General features: G+C 38.7%; 3 protein-coding genes across 8 annotated transcripts in view; 2 read left to right on the forward strand and 1 right to left on the reverse strand.

Annotated features, from left to right (window-relative positions):
• Positions 1–1,694: 1,694 nt before the first annotated feature.
• Positions 1,695–2,612, forward strand: si:ch73-41e3.7 (uncharacterized protein LOC572312 homolog). The gene has a single exon (XM_052126358.1). It carries the CDS (start codon positions 1,695–1,697, stop codon positions 2,610–2,612), a length of 918 nt encoding a protein of 305 aa, XP_051982318.1.
• A 2,797-nt stretch (positions 2,613–5,409) lies between these two features.
• Positions 5,410–9,933, reverse strand: txnl4b (thioredoxin-like 4B). Of its 3 annotated transcripts, none has more exons than XM_052126494.1 (4): positions 9,689–9,833; positions 9,563–9,600; positions 6,568–6,719; positions 5,410–6,136 (listed from the first exon to the last, which is right to left on the reverse strand). In XM_052126494.1, exons 2-4 carry the CDS (start codon positions 9,563–9,565, stop codon positions 5,971–5,973), a joined length of 321 nt encoding a protein of 106 aa, XP_051982454.1. In that variant the 5' UTR covers positions 9,566–9,600; positions 9,689–9,833; the 3' UTR covers positions 5,410–5,970. The 3 variants fall into 3 exon arrangements, with proteins under 3 accessions (XP_051982454.1, XP_051982455.1, XP_051982453.1); XM_052126495.1 differs by having other exon boundaries at positions 9,535–9,600; XM_052126493.1 differs by lacking the exon at positions 9,563–9,600 and having other exon boundaries at positions 5,414–6,136; positions 9,689–9,933.
• A 201-nt stretch (positions 9,934–10,134) lies between these two features.
• Positions 10,135–15,245, forward strand: part of trmt10c (tRNA methyltransferase 10C, mitochondrial RNase P subunit) — a 112,564-nt gene continuing 107,453 nt past the window's right edge. For 3 of the 4 annotated variants that reach the window (XR_007970556.1, XR_007970555.1, XR_007970554.1), the window contains exons 1-2: positions 10,135–10,179; positions 10,682–12,561. Coding sequence is in view for 1 of the 4 variants with exons in the window: in XM_052126462.1 (XP_051982422.1) it covers positions 10,711–12,084 (1,374 nt within the window). In the remaining 3 variants the exon portion in view is untranslated. Of the gene's footprint in view, positions 10,180–10,681; positions 14,669–15,245 lie in introns of those variants that run through there. The other variant, XM_052126462.1, reaches the window with a different exon arrangement.

Genomic DNA, 15,245 nt, shown 5'->3' on the forward strand with positions numbered 1-15,245 from the left:
CTATGGATAAATACAAGCTTTTCCCCTATTCTCTGTTTACCGTATTATAGAGACCTGCAGGACACCTGAATACATGATGCAGATACAAGTGTGTGTGTGTGTGTGTGTGTGTGTGTGTGTGTGTGTGTGTGTGTGTGTGTGTGTGTGTGTGTGTGAGTGTGTGTGTGTGTGTGTGTGTGTGTGTGTGCGTGTATTTATCACTTTGTGGGGACCAAATGTCCCCATAAGGATAGTAAAACCCGAAATGTTTGACCTTGTGGGGACATTTTGTCGGTCCCCATGAGGAAAACAGCTTATAAATCATACTAAATTATGTTTTTGAAAATGTAAAAATGCAGAAAGTTTTCTGTGAGGGTTAGGTTTAGGGGTAGGGTTAGGTTTAGGGGATAGAATATAAAGTTTGTACAGTATAAAAACCATTATGTCTATGGAAAGTCCCCATAAAACATGGAAACACAACATGTGTGTGTGTGTGTGTGTGTGTGTGTGTGTGTGTGAAAAACAACAGTGGCATTTAAAGAGTTAAGATCTTGAAAACGAATGAAAATTTGGTAGTTATGATCAGGTTAGTTAATACGGAAGAGGATTAGGGCCAAGCAATAATAAAAAAATAAAGCCATCTCGCATTATAATGACTTTAATCTCGAGATGGTTTTATTTTTTTATTATTGCTTGTCCCTAATCCTCTTCCGTAAGTTAAAAACTCAGTGAAAGTGGAAAATAATATTAATATATAATATTTTTAGGTCCGTTTTTGACACGGACATTTATGTCCTCTAAGGTCCTGAGTGTGAGTTTCTATTTATTCTTATCTGACACTTGCACCAAAAAAAATAATAATGCATCAAATGTTGTTGCAAATCACTGACATATCCCAGACTGTGATAATCCACAAAAATAAATAAAAAAAACAACAACAAATAATTCCCCTTAGCATTTAGTACATGGAAAATAATAAATTGTATTGTGTTTTTTATTTTTTATTGTATTTTTTATAAAACAAACAACAGTGGCATTATGTAAACAAACTGGCATTTAAAGGGTTACAGTCCAGAAAATGAACGAATATTTGGTAGTCATGATCAGGACTGATGTTTGTTTAAAAATTAACTCAGTGAAAGTGGAAAATAATATTAATATATAATATTATTATGGCAGATTTTTGACTTGGACATATCTGTCCTCTAAAGACCTTAGATTAAATTGTCACACAAGGGTTATAAAAATTAAGGAATAATTAATCTATTGTTTTGGAAATTAATAAAACTTAAATAAAAAAAATATATTAAATAAAAACTTAAAAAAATATGTATTATATTTGTAATAAATTATATATATATATATAACATTGTTAACAGGTTTCCAAAACACAACAAGCTGAATTTCCTGTTGTGAGAACAGAAGTTTGTAACAGTACATAGTAAAGTTACAGTAGCAGTGTATTTCACTGTGGGTTTTACAGATGCACAGAACATCTAAAGCCACACACTAATTACAATTAGAGACACCTGTCAGATGATCACATGACATCTTGCAGTCAACCACAGTGTGAACAGGTAACATTGTTTGTGTCTACTGTGTTCTTTTAAACAGATTTTGCTATTGCAATGCAGTCTGTATCTATGAGATAAAACAGTGTATTTCCGGTGCACCAAACAGATATTTTTGCATGTTTGCATCTCAGGTCATAAACGATGTTGGAGTGCTCTGGGACGAGTGATATTCCGAAACCACCTCAATCCGATTTTGCTTATTTCTTCACTGACGACGGGCATCTGCAGCACAGAGAGACCTTTAAACCCTACAGGTTTACCTTCAGACTAAATGATATCAGCGAAACTGATCGGGAACATCAAACTCTTTGTCAGTACATCACCCAACACGTCTACCAACTCTTAGAACACAAGTTCCATCTCCAGAGGGTTTATCTCGACCAACAGAGCTTTGTATTCATGAGTCTTGGAGCACTAGAGCATGCTGGGAGTCTTGTGGTTCTGATCCAGGACTGGGGCACAATGCGGAGTGGCGTTTGGAGTTGGAAGGTGGTTGCACATGAAGGACTGGAGCGAGGCAGTCAGATTCCGTACCTGCGATGCGCTCTGCTGGAATCTTGCGCCATTATCCTAATGAACCCCAATGAAGGTGGACAAGCCCTGGAACAGCACGTCCAGTCAGTCTGGGAACGCTTGATTTCGAAGAGTTCTGCCGAGCATGTCTTCGTGGTCGCCCATGGATATGGCGGACTGGCTTTTGTAGATCTGTTTTGCCATTGGCCAGAAGAGGTTGAGCATCGTGTGAAGGCCGTGGCGTTCTTGAACTCATCCCATAGCGTGTGGCATCAGCCCTTGGGCAAGGCCGGGCGTGACTGGCTGAAATCTCACTCCAGAACTTGGATACTCAGCACCAAACCCTTGAATCGGTCTGTAGGTTCATTGAAAGCAGGTTGCCCACAGATTTCAGCAGGAACACAATGCCACGACTCAGCACCTGCCGTCTGCATGGAGTCTGTGTTTCGCTTCTTTGCCAAGATAATGAAACCAAAACCAATGGCGACTCCCTTACAAGTCATCACTAGGAGCAAGAGCCGAACCAGCGACCAAAATAACAATTAAGCTTGATGGTTCTTGATGTCTTGGACTGTTGATTTCAGTGGATAAATGTTTCCAGAAGACCTCAATGAAAAGCTTCTATGTGTTTTTTTTTGTTGTAATTTGACAGGATTTAAGGGTTCTGGATTCGCGATGTCTGTATAAATCTGAAATAAATAAAGACTATTCATCATAATGATATGCTTATTAGAGGTCCAAGCACTGAATGGGCTGAAACTCTTCATTTTTGATTTGTAAAATTAGTTTGGCAGATATGAGCCGTGCAATTTGTGGGCGTGGCCCATTTTGACTCAATGGCCTGTATCTCCTGAACGTGAAGTCCAATTTGAATGAATCTTGGTATGCATTAACAACAGGACATACTGAGGATGCACACACAATTTCACTGAATTCCACCAAGAGGTGGCGCTATAACTAAAACATGCGTGAAACTCTGCAACCATTTGATAATGTGATAGGAGAACACAGGCTCCATATGGTTAGGATTAAGGTGGGGGCGGGGCATCTGCTGCCTCACAGGAACAAACTGAGGCCCCTTTCTACAATGGGCCACTTGATCGAGGAATTCTAAATTTGGTGTTGTGCTATTTTGGTATAAGTGCTGACATATCCTAAAATATCAAGTGGGCAAATCAACAAACACAGCGGCAAACAGCCAATCAATTTTCAGCTGACAATAATTTCAATTATTAATGACCAATCATCATGAAATTTAATGCACATATTCAGAAGGTCAAATAGATGCAGTGTGTCAAATTGGTTGACAATTGGCCACAAGGTGGCGCTATAATGACTGCATCTACGTTTTAGCTTTTATCTCAGGAACCGTATAGGCTAGAATTACAATTCTTGGTTTCTCTGATTCTTTAAGCTCTCCCAAATCAGTTGTTCATGCCTTTGTCCATATTGGCCATAACAACATTGCACCATTTAGAATTTCCTAAACTAGTCCTAGATCATTTGTCCAATTTGCATGAAATTAAGCATGTATCATCTAGAAAGTCTAATGACAAAAAGATGTATTTTGATTTAAGCCGATAACATTTTTGTGCATGGCCCATAATTACTGATTGCTTGTATCTTGTGAGCGAAATGTCCAAACTACACAATACTTGGTACACATTGTCACTAAAGCAGTCCTAGGACGCATGCCAAATCATTTGAAATTTCATCCATTTCTGATAATAGGGGGCGCTATAATTAAAATCAAAATATAGCCTTCGGTTTATATTCATTGCTAGGACTAATTGGCACATATCTTGACAGTGCAATGTCCTAACTTCACAGAAATTGGTACACATAGGCAACAGGACAGTCCTAGCTCGTATGCCAAATTTAATCAATTTATGATCATAGGGGGTGCTATAATTAAAATCAAAATATAGCCTTTGGTTTATATTTATTGCTAGGACTAATTGCCGCATATCTTGACAGTGCAATGTCCTAACTTCACAGAAATTGGTACACATAGGCAACAGGACAGTCCTAGCTTGTATGCCAAATTTAATCAATTTATGATCATAGGGGGTGCTATAATTAAAATCAAAATATAGCCTTTGGTTTATATTCATTGCTAGGACTAATTGGCACATATCTTGACAGTGCAATGTCCTAACTTCACAGAAATTGGTACACATAGGCAACAGGACAGTCCTAGCTTGTATGCCAAATTTAATCAATTTATGATCATAGGGGGTGCTATAATTAAAATCAAAATATAGCCTTTGGTTTATATTCATTGCTAGGACTAATTGCCGCATATCTTGACAGTGCAATGTCCTAACTTCACTAAAATTGGTACACATAGGCAACAGGACAGTCCTAGCTCGTATGCCAAATTTAATCCATTTATGATCATAGGGAGCGCTATAATTAAAATCAAAATATAGAGTTCGATTTAGATTTATTACTAGGACTAATTGGTGCGAAATTTGGTGCTGGGGACACTCTAAGTAAAGTTAGTCCTCCAAACTGTTTCAACAAATCAATTCAAAAGTATCCAAAGCATTCAAGGGAACTGTTCTTTGAAATTGGGCAGTTTAGGACAAATTTAGGCTATTTATCCAATCCTGTATGGACCTAGAAAATTTGCTGCTTGCGTCTATATTTTATTCTTAGATTATTCACCTTGTAATGAGCATGAAATCCAAATTAACCCCACTTACTTTCTTAAGACATGTTCCTGTTCTGTGAATGATTCATCACTGCGTGTAGAAAAACATGTTTGTCTGCGTAATCCTTCATCTAAAAATGCAATAAAATTTCCCACTCAACTTATTTTCCTCGTTCAGCATCCTGTTTTACTTTAAAATACATCATATTGCAAAAGTAAAATGGGTTGTGAACAGTAAGGATGTACTCTGATTACAAAGTAAATAATATAACTTAGTTATAAAATAATTAATGTGATCTAATTTCTTTTAAAAGTCAAAAGTAGGATAAATCATTCCATTTAAATTTCTGTCATCAGGGTACAGTTACTGACTTTCATGTAAGTGAATTACTCAGGTTACACATATTTATAATAATCATTATGTAAAACACATTTTAAACATGCATTATGTTACTATGTATGTCTGTTTGACAGCTGAAGGTTGTGCATAACCAAGCAAGTCATTGGAAGCGAGGAACCAGTTTATGACTTGATTGCGACAATAAACAAGGTCATATAGACATTATCTTAAAAACGCTGTGCAGAAAAAAAAATTATAATTCTAAAGTAACCTAAATGTAATTAAAAATGTGATTACTTTTAAATGAAGTAATCAGTCATTTGTAGTGGATTGCTTTCTTTGAGTAACTTACCCAATACCATTTGTGAATGTTTATTCATAATGACTTTAAATTATCTTCCAATAACAATATGTTCATTTATCTTTATTTTGTAAACATACAAACAAAACTTCATAACACAAAACAAATATGGCATAATACAAATATCAAACTGGTTTCCACAGGAAAGTCTAAATCCACTTCATCACTTTTACTGAGCCAGTAAACTTTGGAAACGTTGACTTTGGGTGAAAACTCGTCCACTAAAATTTTCGTCCTTGACTCATAATGACTGATTGCCTGTATCGTGTGAGCCCAATGTCCAAACTTCTCAAAACTTGGTACACATTGTCACCATGACAGTCCAAGGACACATGCCAAATTTCATCCATTTATGATAATAGGGAGCGCTATAATTAAAATAAAATCTAAATATAGAGTTGGGTTTAGATTTATTGCTAGGACCGATTGGCGTGTATCTTGACAGTGCAATGTTCTAACTTCACAAAACTTGGTACACATAAGGACCAGGACAATCTGATAACAAATGCCAAATTGTAGGAATTTACTTCAATTTAAACATCATTTTCTAGATGCCGTGGTACAGCAGATCATATTTGGGAACGTTTCTCGGGTCGATTGGGCTTCGAACGATCAGCTTTCCTCTCATGGCACCGCGATAGATCACCTCAATCAGATCCATAAAGTCCTGTTTGGTTTTGAAAGTTCCCACAAACTTGGTGTGATCTGGAGATCTGAATGTGTAGAGATAAATCGAAATAATAAATCGATTAATATTGACAATGTCATTTAAGCAGTTGCAGTTGAACGGCACAGTGGCAAAGTCAAGTAAAGAGATTGAAGACTTAAAATAGACAACTGGGGCTCATAGATGATTGGGAAATACTGAAAAACAAGAAAATCTCAGTTAATATGAAATATAAAATCAGAGACGTGTGTATCTTCTATGGAAAGTGAAATACTAGTGCAGTTATGCCGTCTATGGAAACGCTACTTCTCACTTAACCACATATCTGTGGATTGTACCTTATTGCAAAACACATCCTGTTCCTGTGTCTGCTTTTTGATTTAATGATAGTTAGAAACGTTTTAAGCCCATATAATAAACATAGTCATATGCAATATCAATGGATAAAAAGAAAAGCCCTTATGTATCATTACTCACCCATAATCAACTTTCATGTGTTGTCCGTTGAAGAAGAACACTGTTGATGGAATGAAACTGATGTCGAAATATTGTGTGTAAATCGGTGTTGAATCCACATCCACCAGATAAATACTCGCCATGTTACTGAGATCATGAGCAGTCTTCGACAGCTGACAAATATCACACATACACACACAGGTTAACACAACCAGGGACTAAAACGGTTCAAGGAACCAAAACCAAAAATGAACAAAAAATGTTGTCGAATGTAGAACGATTTTTCCAGAGTGAAAACTATTGATTTTTTCTCCCTTTTACTCCACAATTTTGGAACGCCCAATTCCCAATGCGCTCTAAGTCCTCATGTTGGTGTAGTGACTTGCCTCAATCCGGGTGGCGGAGGACGAATCTCAGTTGCCTCCGCTAAGATGGTAAATGGTCTGCACTTATATAACGCCTATTTAACCTTAATGGTATTCAAAGCTTTACACTGTGTCTCATTCACCTATTCACACACACATTCATACACCAATGGTGGCAGAGCTGCATGTAAGGTGCTAGCCTGCCATTGGGAGCAACTTGGGGTTCAGTGTCTTGCCCAAGGACACTTCAGCATGTGGAGTCATGTGGGCCGGGAATCAAACCGCCAACCCTGCGATTAGTGGCCGACCCGCTCTACCACCTGAGCCACAGCCGCCCTCAATCCCGAAAGACAGCGAATCCGCGCATCTGTTCACGTGGCGTATTTTTCCAGACCTGGTCGCTTGTTACTCTTGCGAAATCTGGCAACACTGCAATTAGTATTTCACCCCCCACGAGCACAGACTACTGTCATTTAACATTATTAACCGTTCTTTTAGTCTGTTCTAACCATGTGTGCCGCACAAGCCCTCAAAAGTGAAGCCAAAACGTCTCGATCGCCCCCCGGTGGCTGGTCCTAGTATAGGTCATAAACCCCGCCTCCCCATGTTATTCAACGGGACGTGAGACCAACTAAACAATTAAATGACACTTCACATATCTTTTTTCCAAAGATAGTTTCTGTCATTTACTGTCGTTTCTATCACGTTGATGTCATTTCAAGTGTTTGTTTTCAAAATAAGTTTGTTTTTAGTTATTTGATGCTATAAAAACGCTGCTGTGACATCATGATTGACAGCTGTGATTGACAGGTTCTCTGAGTGAAGTAGTCACTGAAGCACCAACGGAGTTATTTTTCGGGATCTTCGGAGGACTGAGGAGATTGGAGCTTTAAATGTAATATCTAAATATCTATAATTCATTATTTCACACCGTCATAAGTCAAAAGGGGCGTGTGCTTGCGATTGATTCAGCGAGAGTGAGGGCGGGGCCTTGATTTCACGGCTTTACTTCCTGCTCACTACTGCGCAGGTCTGGTCCCGAAATTGCAACTGCGCAGACTCAAGTCCCAAGATGTCAGCGCCATATCAGGACACTGGCGGCTTCAGTTCTCACCAATGGAAAAGAGCGAAGGGGCGTCGGCCATCTTTTTTTACAGTCTATGATTCTAACTGGTCACCATTCGGAAACGAGGCGGCGGAACACAGTTTTTAGTTCCTGAACAGAACTCTATATCTGTATTCTACATTATAGTCCATATTAAGGAGAAGCACTATAAGATGAAACTTGCTGTATTACTTTACACAAACAAGATTTCATCCATTTGCACTTGGAAAGTATGCAAATTAGGTATTAATCTAAATATACTCAAATGTGAATATTATATGAAACCCACAGAAAATGTCACTTTTTATGTTTTAATGTGATTGACAATCACTTTAGGTTTTGTCTGTTTGTTTAGCAAAATTATGAATGGTATAATTCACGTAAAAACAACGAACGCCGGAATTACAGCTGGTTTTTCCGACACATTCCGGAACATTACCACTTTTGTCGGTGTCGCTGCGGCTCGCTTCGTGCTTGTAAAATGTATATTTTTTGAAGGCTCATTATTACGGTTTAATATTTCTCTGTAATGTATAACAGTGTTAGCAAAGTTACTGATAATATTCTCTCTCAGCCCTGAAACTCACACCATTTTCTGATGCCCCCAATATATAAATATATATTCAAGTGATTAAATTAATATCATAAACGTGCGACTAGTCGACTAATAACTTAAATTAATGACTACTAGTCAACTTGGAAAATCTTTGGTCGGGGGCAGCCCTAAAGCATATGGTTCCCTTATGCTAATTCTTTTGGGGGGAACCAATTCCTAACATTCTAGGAAGGTTCTTTTATGGTTATATTTTTTTAAAACCATAAACTAATGTTTCCAGCACGTTGCAGGGAGGTTATTGTTTAACAACCTTAAAAGGACATATCTGGGCCTGGGTATCTCAGTGAGTATTGACGTTGACTATCACACCTGGAGTCGTGAGTTTGAATCCAGGGCGTGCTGAGTGACTCCAGTCAGGTCTCCTTAGCAACCAAATTGGCCTGGTTGCTAGGGAGGGTAAAGTCACATGGGGTAACCTCCTCGTGGTCGCTATAATGTGGTTCTCGCTCTCAATGGGGTGTGTGGTGAGTGACTCCAGTCATGTCTCCTTAGCAACCAAATTGGCCCGGTTGCTAGGGAGGGTAGAGACACATGGGGTAACCTCCTCGTGGTGGTGATTAGTGGTTCTCTCAATGGGGCGTGTGGTGAGTTGTGTGTGGATCGTGGAGAGTAGCATGAGCCTCCACATGCTGTGAGTCTCCGCGGTGTCGTGCACAACGAGTCACGTGATCAGATGCGCAGATTGACGGTCTCAGACGCGGAGGCAACTGATACTTGTCCTCCGCCACCCGGATTGAAGCGAGTAACCGCGCCACCATGAGGACCTACTAAGTACTGGGAATTGGGCGTTCCAAATTGGAGAGGAAAGGGCAGACTTTTTTTTTTTTTTTAAAGAACGTATACAAGAGGTTCTCTAATGGTTATTTTCAGGTTTTATTTTCATAACAATATTACCACATTACCAAAACGTTGCGTTGGAGGTTTCATTACCATAAACTAAAGTTGCAGAGGAGTTTGTGGTTGTCCCACTAAGAACAATAATAGAGAAAGTATTGATACATAACTGAATGAAATGGAACATCTTTATCATGATAAATAATCCAACGATTCACTCACAATATCATCGAGCTGTAGACACACTGAATCTTCGTCTCTGCCGAATCGAAGCACTAGAACTTTCTCAGCGACTGTCTTAATGACGTCATCAATGTCTTTCTTACACGACAGTTTAGGGAGGAAAAAACTCATGACGCTCTTTTTTGGTGCACACACACAAAATTTAAAACAAACGGAACTACATTCGCTAAATATCTGCAGCTCATGTATGATGTTTACTAAAGTAAGGTGCGTCACCGTCTACGGGTCCACTAGAAACAGCATCATAAGAGTTCCTACTCTTTCTGTTGATCTGAACATAAATATGTCATTACTATTTATGTTATTTTATTGCACGATTTTTAAACAACATATTTAAATCTGTTAAGTATCTAATTATATGCAACTAATGAGAAATGGCGAGTAGATTTCCACACGGTACACTTTTCTTGTTGCACACCGGCAGTCCGCGTGACAGCACGCCGCGAGAGGACACAGAATAACAGTTGATGGTATATTAATTAACTTTATAATGTGTGTGAATATTATTACATGCAAATAGAGAGAAGATTAGTTAGTCACATCTAAGCAACTAGAATGAGTCATAAATGTGATGTGTGTCGAGGTCATGTATACTGTTCTCCAGATTAAAACTCCAATTTTATATTTTTTTTATGGTTTATTTCGTAAATGACCGGTCGGGGCAAGTTGTCACGCGTGTTTTTAATGTTGTCATTTCATGCAATTGTTCTTGTCCATTTTTTTTTTGTTTGCCTTTTATCGTTTTGCTGTTTAAATGTTTCTGAAAAGCCTATAATATGCTGTTCCACTGTGACAACTTGCCCCACATAGTGTGAGGAAATGCCATGCTATAGGGGTCAAACATGAGTTAAATGAACAGTGTATTTATTTGTATTTTATTTTTACCCTGGACAGTAATGTGCAAGTGTGACAACTTGCCCCGGTCCCATATAATGTCATTAACTAAATTATACTTTTGTTTGTTTTCCTCAGGCAACCAAGACTTGTCTGATGTACAAAAGATGATGTTTCAAAAGTTGTGTTCACTAGCCGTGCGATGGAGAAGAACTTCTGCTCTAGTTCAGTCCGTTTATAGAAAGCACCAGGTCCAATTGAGATTACTGGACCTCATCAGTAGACCCATCAGCACCAGCTGGAGAACCAGGAAGGATGAAGCAGAAAACGATCCCGCTGAAAAGCTTAACTTGGATATTTGGAAATCGGTGATGCTCAAATCTCAAGCCGTACATGAGGAGAGAAAGAATGATGACGATTTGACCCCTAACCCCGAAGTGGAGCCGTCTCTTCTGGAGGCCAACCGAGAGCTGGTTGAGATGTGGCATCAAGCGGGGAAGTTTGTCCCGAAGAACATCACGGACGAACAGCTGGACGTTCTCTCCGGCTTGACCACAAAGTCTGCCAAGAAGAAGTTCTTGAAATATCTGGCCATCAAGGAAGGACACAAGTTGTCCAAGAAGGAGAAGCAGGAAAAGAAGAAGTCTGAGCGGAATCTGGAAGCAGATGGGGAATCGGAAAGAGAGGAAGGAGATACGTTGAAGAACACGTTCGTGTTGAAGTTCTGGAGTCGATCCATGGATAAGCTCCTGAACTGGCGTGCGGCGCAGGCCATGCGCTTCGGTCAACCGCTGGTGTACGATATGAGCTACGAGCAGCACATGACGCAACGAGAGATCGAAAACACCATTTCGCAGTTGCTGGAGACCGAAGGCTGGAACCGACGCGTTGTCGACCCGTTTCACCTGCACTTCTGCAACCTTCAGCCTGATGGGGCGTATTACCGCGAGCTCCTCAAACGCTACGGGACTGAGACCTGGGAACGCCTGCTGATCACGACCACCGCTAGCCAACACGTGGACGTGTTTCCTCCTGAAAGGCTCGTCTACCTCACGGCCGATTCGCCAAATGTCCTGCGCAAGTTTGATCACAGTAAGGTGTATGTAGTGGGTGCGATGGTGGACCGCTCCATACATTCGGGCGTTTCGTTGGCCAATGCAAAACGTCTCAGTCTCGCCACGGCCCGCCTTCCTCTCGATGAATACCTGGACTGGGACTGTGGTGCGAAAAATCTGACGCTGGATCAGATGATCCGCATATTGACCACGGTGAAAGAGACAGGAAGTTGGCAGAAAGCACTCGAGTTTGTGCCAAAAAGGAAACACGCCGGTTTTCACCAGCAGAGAGACTTGAGAACCGGAACCAAATCCAGGACGCTCGCAGACGGAGAGGAAAACCGGGAGAGAGAAAGAGACCGAATCTTTGTGAGTAAACGCAGAACTCCGAAAGGTCATTTTGTCCATCAGGAATCGGAGATCCGTTTGTCCAGCAGAATTCAGACAGTGCTGAAAATCAAATCAGACAGACACAATAAAGGCTGAGATCGGAGGAACTCGTGGGGGGACGAATAAAACTGTTTTACATCATTGATCCTGTAAACAATAATTGCTATTTTCATTGTAGTCAATATAAATAAATAATGTGCACAGATGCCTGTTTTAAAGTTTTTCCAAAACTGAACAAGTGCTTTGAAATTTGCAGACAAAAATTTGACGAATATTTGCACTGCACATATTATTACAATCAGTAAAAACATCAAACTGATCAAATACTCATGTGTCATATGTTGTTGGAAAGCTCTTAAAGAGTAAAATACAACCAGACTATTTGTTTTACTCACTGATGAAAATATAGCGAGTAACAGCTACATATATGTCTTTGAGTATTATGTTAGTGTTGCTGATATGGCGCATTTTTGCTTATAACTTGACAAATAATCAACAGAACGTAAAGTATCACATATGATTATTTAGAGTCTGTGATTATCTTTCAATCGAGTCCACACACAAGATAATCAGGTGTATAGATCATTAGATAATCCACATGAAGCACAATGTTACATATGACCACCAGGAGATGGCGCCAAATACACGACACATACTCAATGATGACTCAAATGACACAGAATGAAACTCATTCTGTGAAATCTCATGAGTAAAATCATGTCTGCATGCTATGCAAACCTTTAGTCATTGTTGTGTTTGCATGTGTAATTAGTTCTTATGTACAATTATTATCTTTTATTTGTTTGGAGATGTTTTTGGACACTATGATACATTATATTTGTAATGTTGGAACTTTTGATTGCTTTGTTGAATCAACACAAAATGTTTTCATTTTTTTCGGAACCACCTTATTTATATCAGATATATATAGTCATAAGAAAAGTACGATTGTTTTTAAAGACAATTTTTTGTGTGATTTTTCAGCAGTTTCTTAGGCTGAGAGTGTCAGAATGTGTCATAATCTATATCAGGGGTCGGGAACCTTTTTTCGCTAAAGAGCCAATTTTTTAATTTTTGATTGATGCATTTTTTTCGAAAGAGCCATAACACAAACGAATAATTTACTATTTTACGTTTTTCAATAAAATAAAATGTTTATATTGCCCATAAACTACTCAAAAACAAACAAATATGCAAATATTACCAGGTAACGTTGCAATATGGAATTGAGTTCACGTGTTTGTGCGGGTCTCCGTGAAATTACTTAATTTTACTTCATGAAAAATGTAACTTCCCTTTTGTGCGATATGCAAATAACATTTTAATGATAATCCGTAAAATATCAATATCCGATTATCTGGTCAATCCCCAAGACCAGTGAATATTTTTGCTTTACTGATTTTGACTTTAAAAATTAAATACGTTTATTGATTCACGAAAAACTTGAAAATAAGACATTTCTAAATTCAAATTGCACTTTAAATTAAACGGAAAAGCAATACAAATAACGAAGTGATAAAACAAAGCGTATATATAACCCCTCCCCATATCCAGACATTTACCTCCACCGGCAACATTTGCCATCACGCAAATACAACTTAAGAACTAAAGACAATTATAAATGTAAAGATAATTATAATAATCATCATAATAAATTAGCCTAAAAATTCTTGAGTTCCCAAAAAATGTGTGTTCTTATCGAACGTGTGTGTTAATACAGTTTATGCTGCCTAAAGAATAAAAAATATAACTCAATTTTAGGTTCAAGGTCAACGTGTCGTGTATTAACTTATTAAATCACTTTTGTCTTTGTTTATTTAATACGCGTTGCGTTTACAATGTGTAAGAGCAAACCGTTCCGTCACAGCACCTCACGAGATGATCGGAGATCATGTGCAGCGTTCTCATAGATGACATTATTCTTGAAAACCGTTTTCAGTTGAATGAGACTGAGAACAACGAGTGAAAACTCTTAACATGCGCTTGATTCACGAGACAGGGTCCCGTTACACGCCTCTGAACAGTGAATCAGACACAAGCACTGACGGCTTTTCTTTCATCTGTTCTTCACAATATAATCACGCTTCGTCAAACGCGCGTCTTTGTGTCTAATGTCTTGTTATATATCTCTCCGTCAAGTCTTTCAGGTCGTCTTCCACAGTGGCTGGAACATCAGCAAAATACTCGACATGAATAATCCGCATTTGGCGGGTGTTCATTCCAAACCTTGTTCACCAGGAGTAGGCTGTAAAATTCAGTTATTGTCATTGACTTCAAGCTTTGCAATCGCGCTCACACTTTCTGTTGGAAAAGTGTCTCTAGGAAGTTTTAAAGGTTTTGTGTTGGTGAATGGTGAGAGACCCGGCGAGCCACTTGTGGCTCATGAGATTCCCGACCCCTGATCTATACCATTACAAAATGTGAAAAGTTTTCTTTACAATGATACCAAACACGTGACACTTCTTGTTTGTCGAGTTATACACCTTTACTTGTAGGTATGCCACTGAAACGGAAATCTTTCAAAACACCTTCAGAGCTTAAAGGGATAAACTAGCAGGTCTTTGATTTGCTGCGCAAAAAGAGATTTTCAGTGAGTAACGACTTAAATTTGGGTCGGTTCATCATACCAAATTATCAAATTACTTCGGAAGAGTCATATGGGTCACGTTAAAGATATGTAAATTATGTTGGGTTTTTTGGAGGGGGGGGGTGCTTGACAAGGTCAGGAAAAGAGCCGCGTGAACATACTGCCGAACATGTCCTTTTGTGTTTCACTGAATAAAAAAGTTTGTATATGGAACAACATGAGGGTGAGTCAATGATGACAGAATTTGTATTTTTTTAGTGAACTATCCCTTTAAATAAATCTTTCTAAACCAAGATTCCCAAGTCAGTGCAAGTGTATCATCTCTTCATATATTGACATTTCTAGACAGGAAATGCGATGAAGAGTCAGCAACTGACAGACATTATCTCTGTTGATCAAAGCTTCACAGGAGCAGATAAGTTACATAGTTTAGGTGTTTTTTTCTCTCTTGTTTTGGTATATAATAAGTCATAAAGCAAGTCATCATGTGGTTTATCTGATATAATCTAATGAGAAGATAATTAGATGAAACTCAGTATGCAACAATACTGAATGATAACACTTTCAGCACATATGCAGTTTAATGCAAAGTCAACCACAAACCTTTGATATGTATTTATTAAAGCAAAGAGGTGCTTTAGAAAATCTCAGAATTAAAAAGTAATATAAT

Source organism: Xyrauchen texanus, chromosome 5 (genome assembly GCF_025860055.1).
Source record: "Xyrauchen texanus isolate HMW12.3.18 chromosome 5, RBS_HiC_50CHRs, whole genome shotgun sequence".
Classification (NCBI taxonomy): Eukaryota; Metazoa; Chordata; class Actinopteri; order Cypriniformes; family Catostomidae; genus Xyrauchen; species Xyrauchen texanus.

What these genes read in the sequence shown, in the direction of transcription:
- si:ch73-41e3.7 (XM_052126358.1), top strand. Translation starts at nt 1,695, where the DNA reads ATGTTGGAGTGCTCTGGGACGAGTGATATTCCGAAACCACCTCAATCC.
- txnl4b (XM_052126493.1), bottom strand. Translation starts at nt 9,820, where the DNA reads ATGAGTTTTTTCCTCCCTAAACTGTCGTGTAAGAAAGACATTGATGAC. An exon ending in GTCTACAGCTCGATGATATT is followed by an intron (nt 6,720 to 9,688) that starts GTGAGTGAATCG and finishes GATATTTGTCAG; the next exon opens with CTGTCGAAGACTGCTCATGA. An exon ending in CACATGAAAGTTGATTATGG is followed by an intron (nt 6,137 to 6,567) that starts GTGAGTAATGAT and finishes CTACACATTCAG; the next exon opens with ATCTCCAGATCACACCAAGT.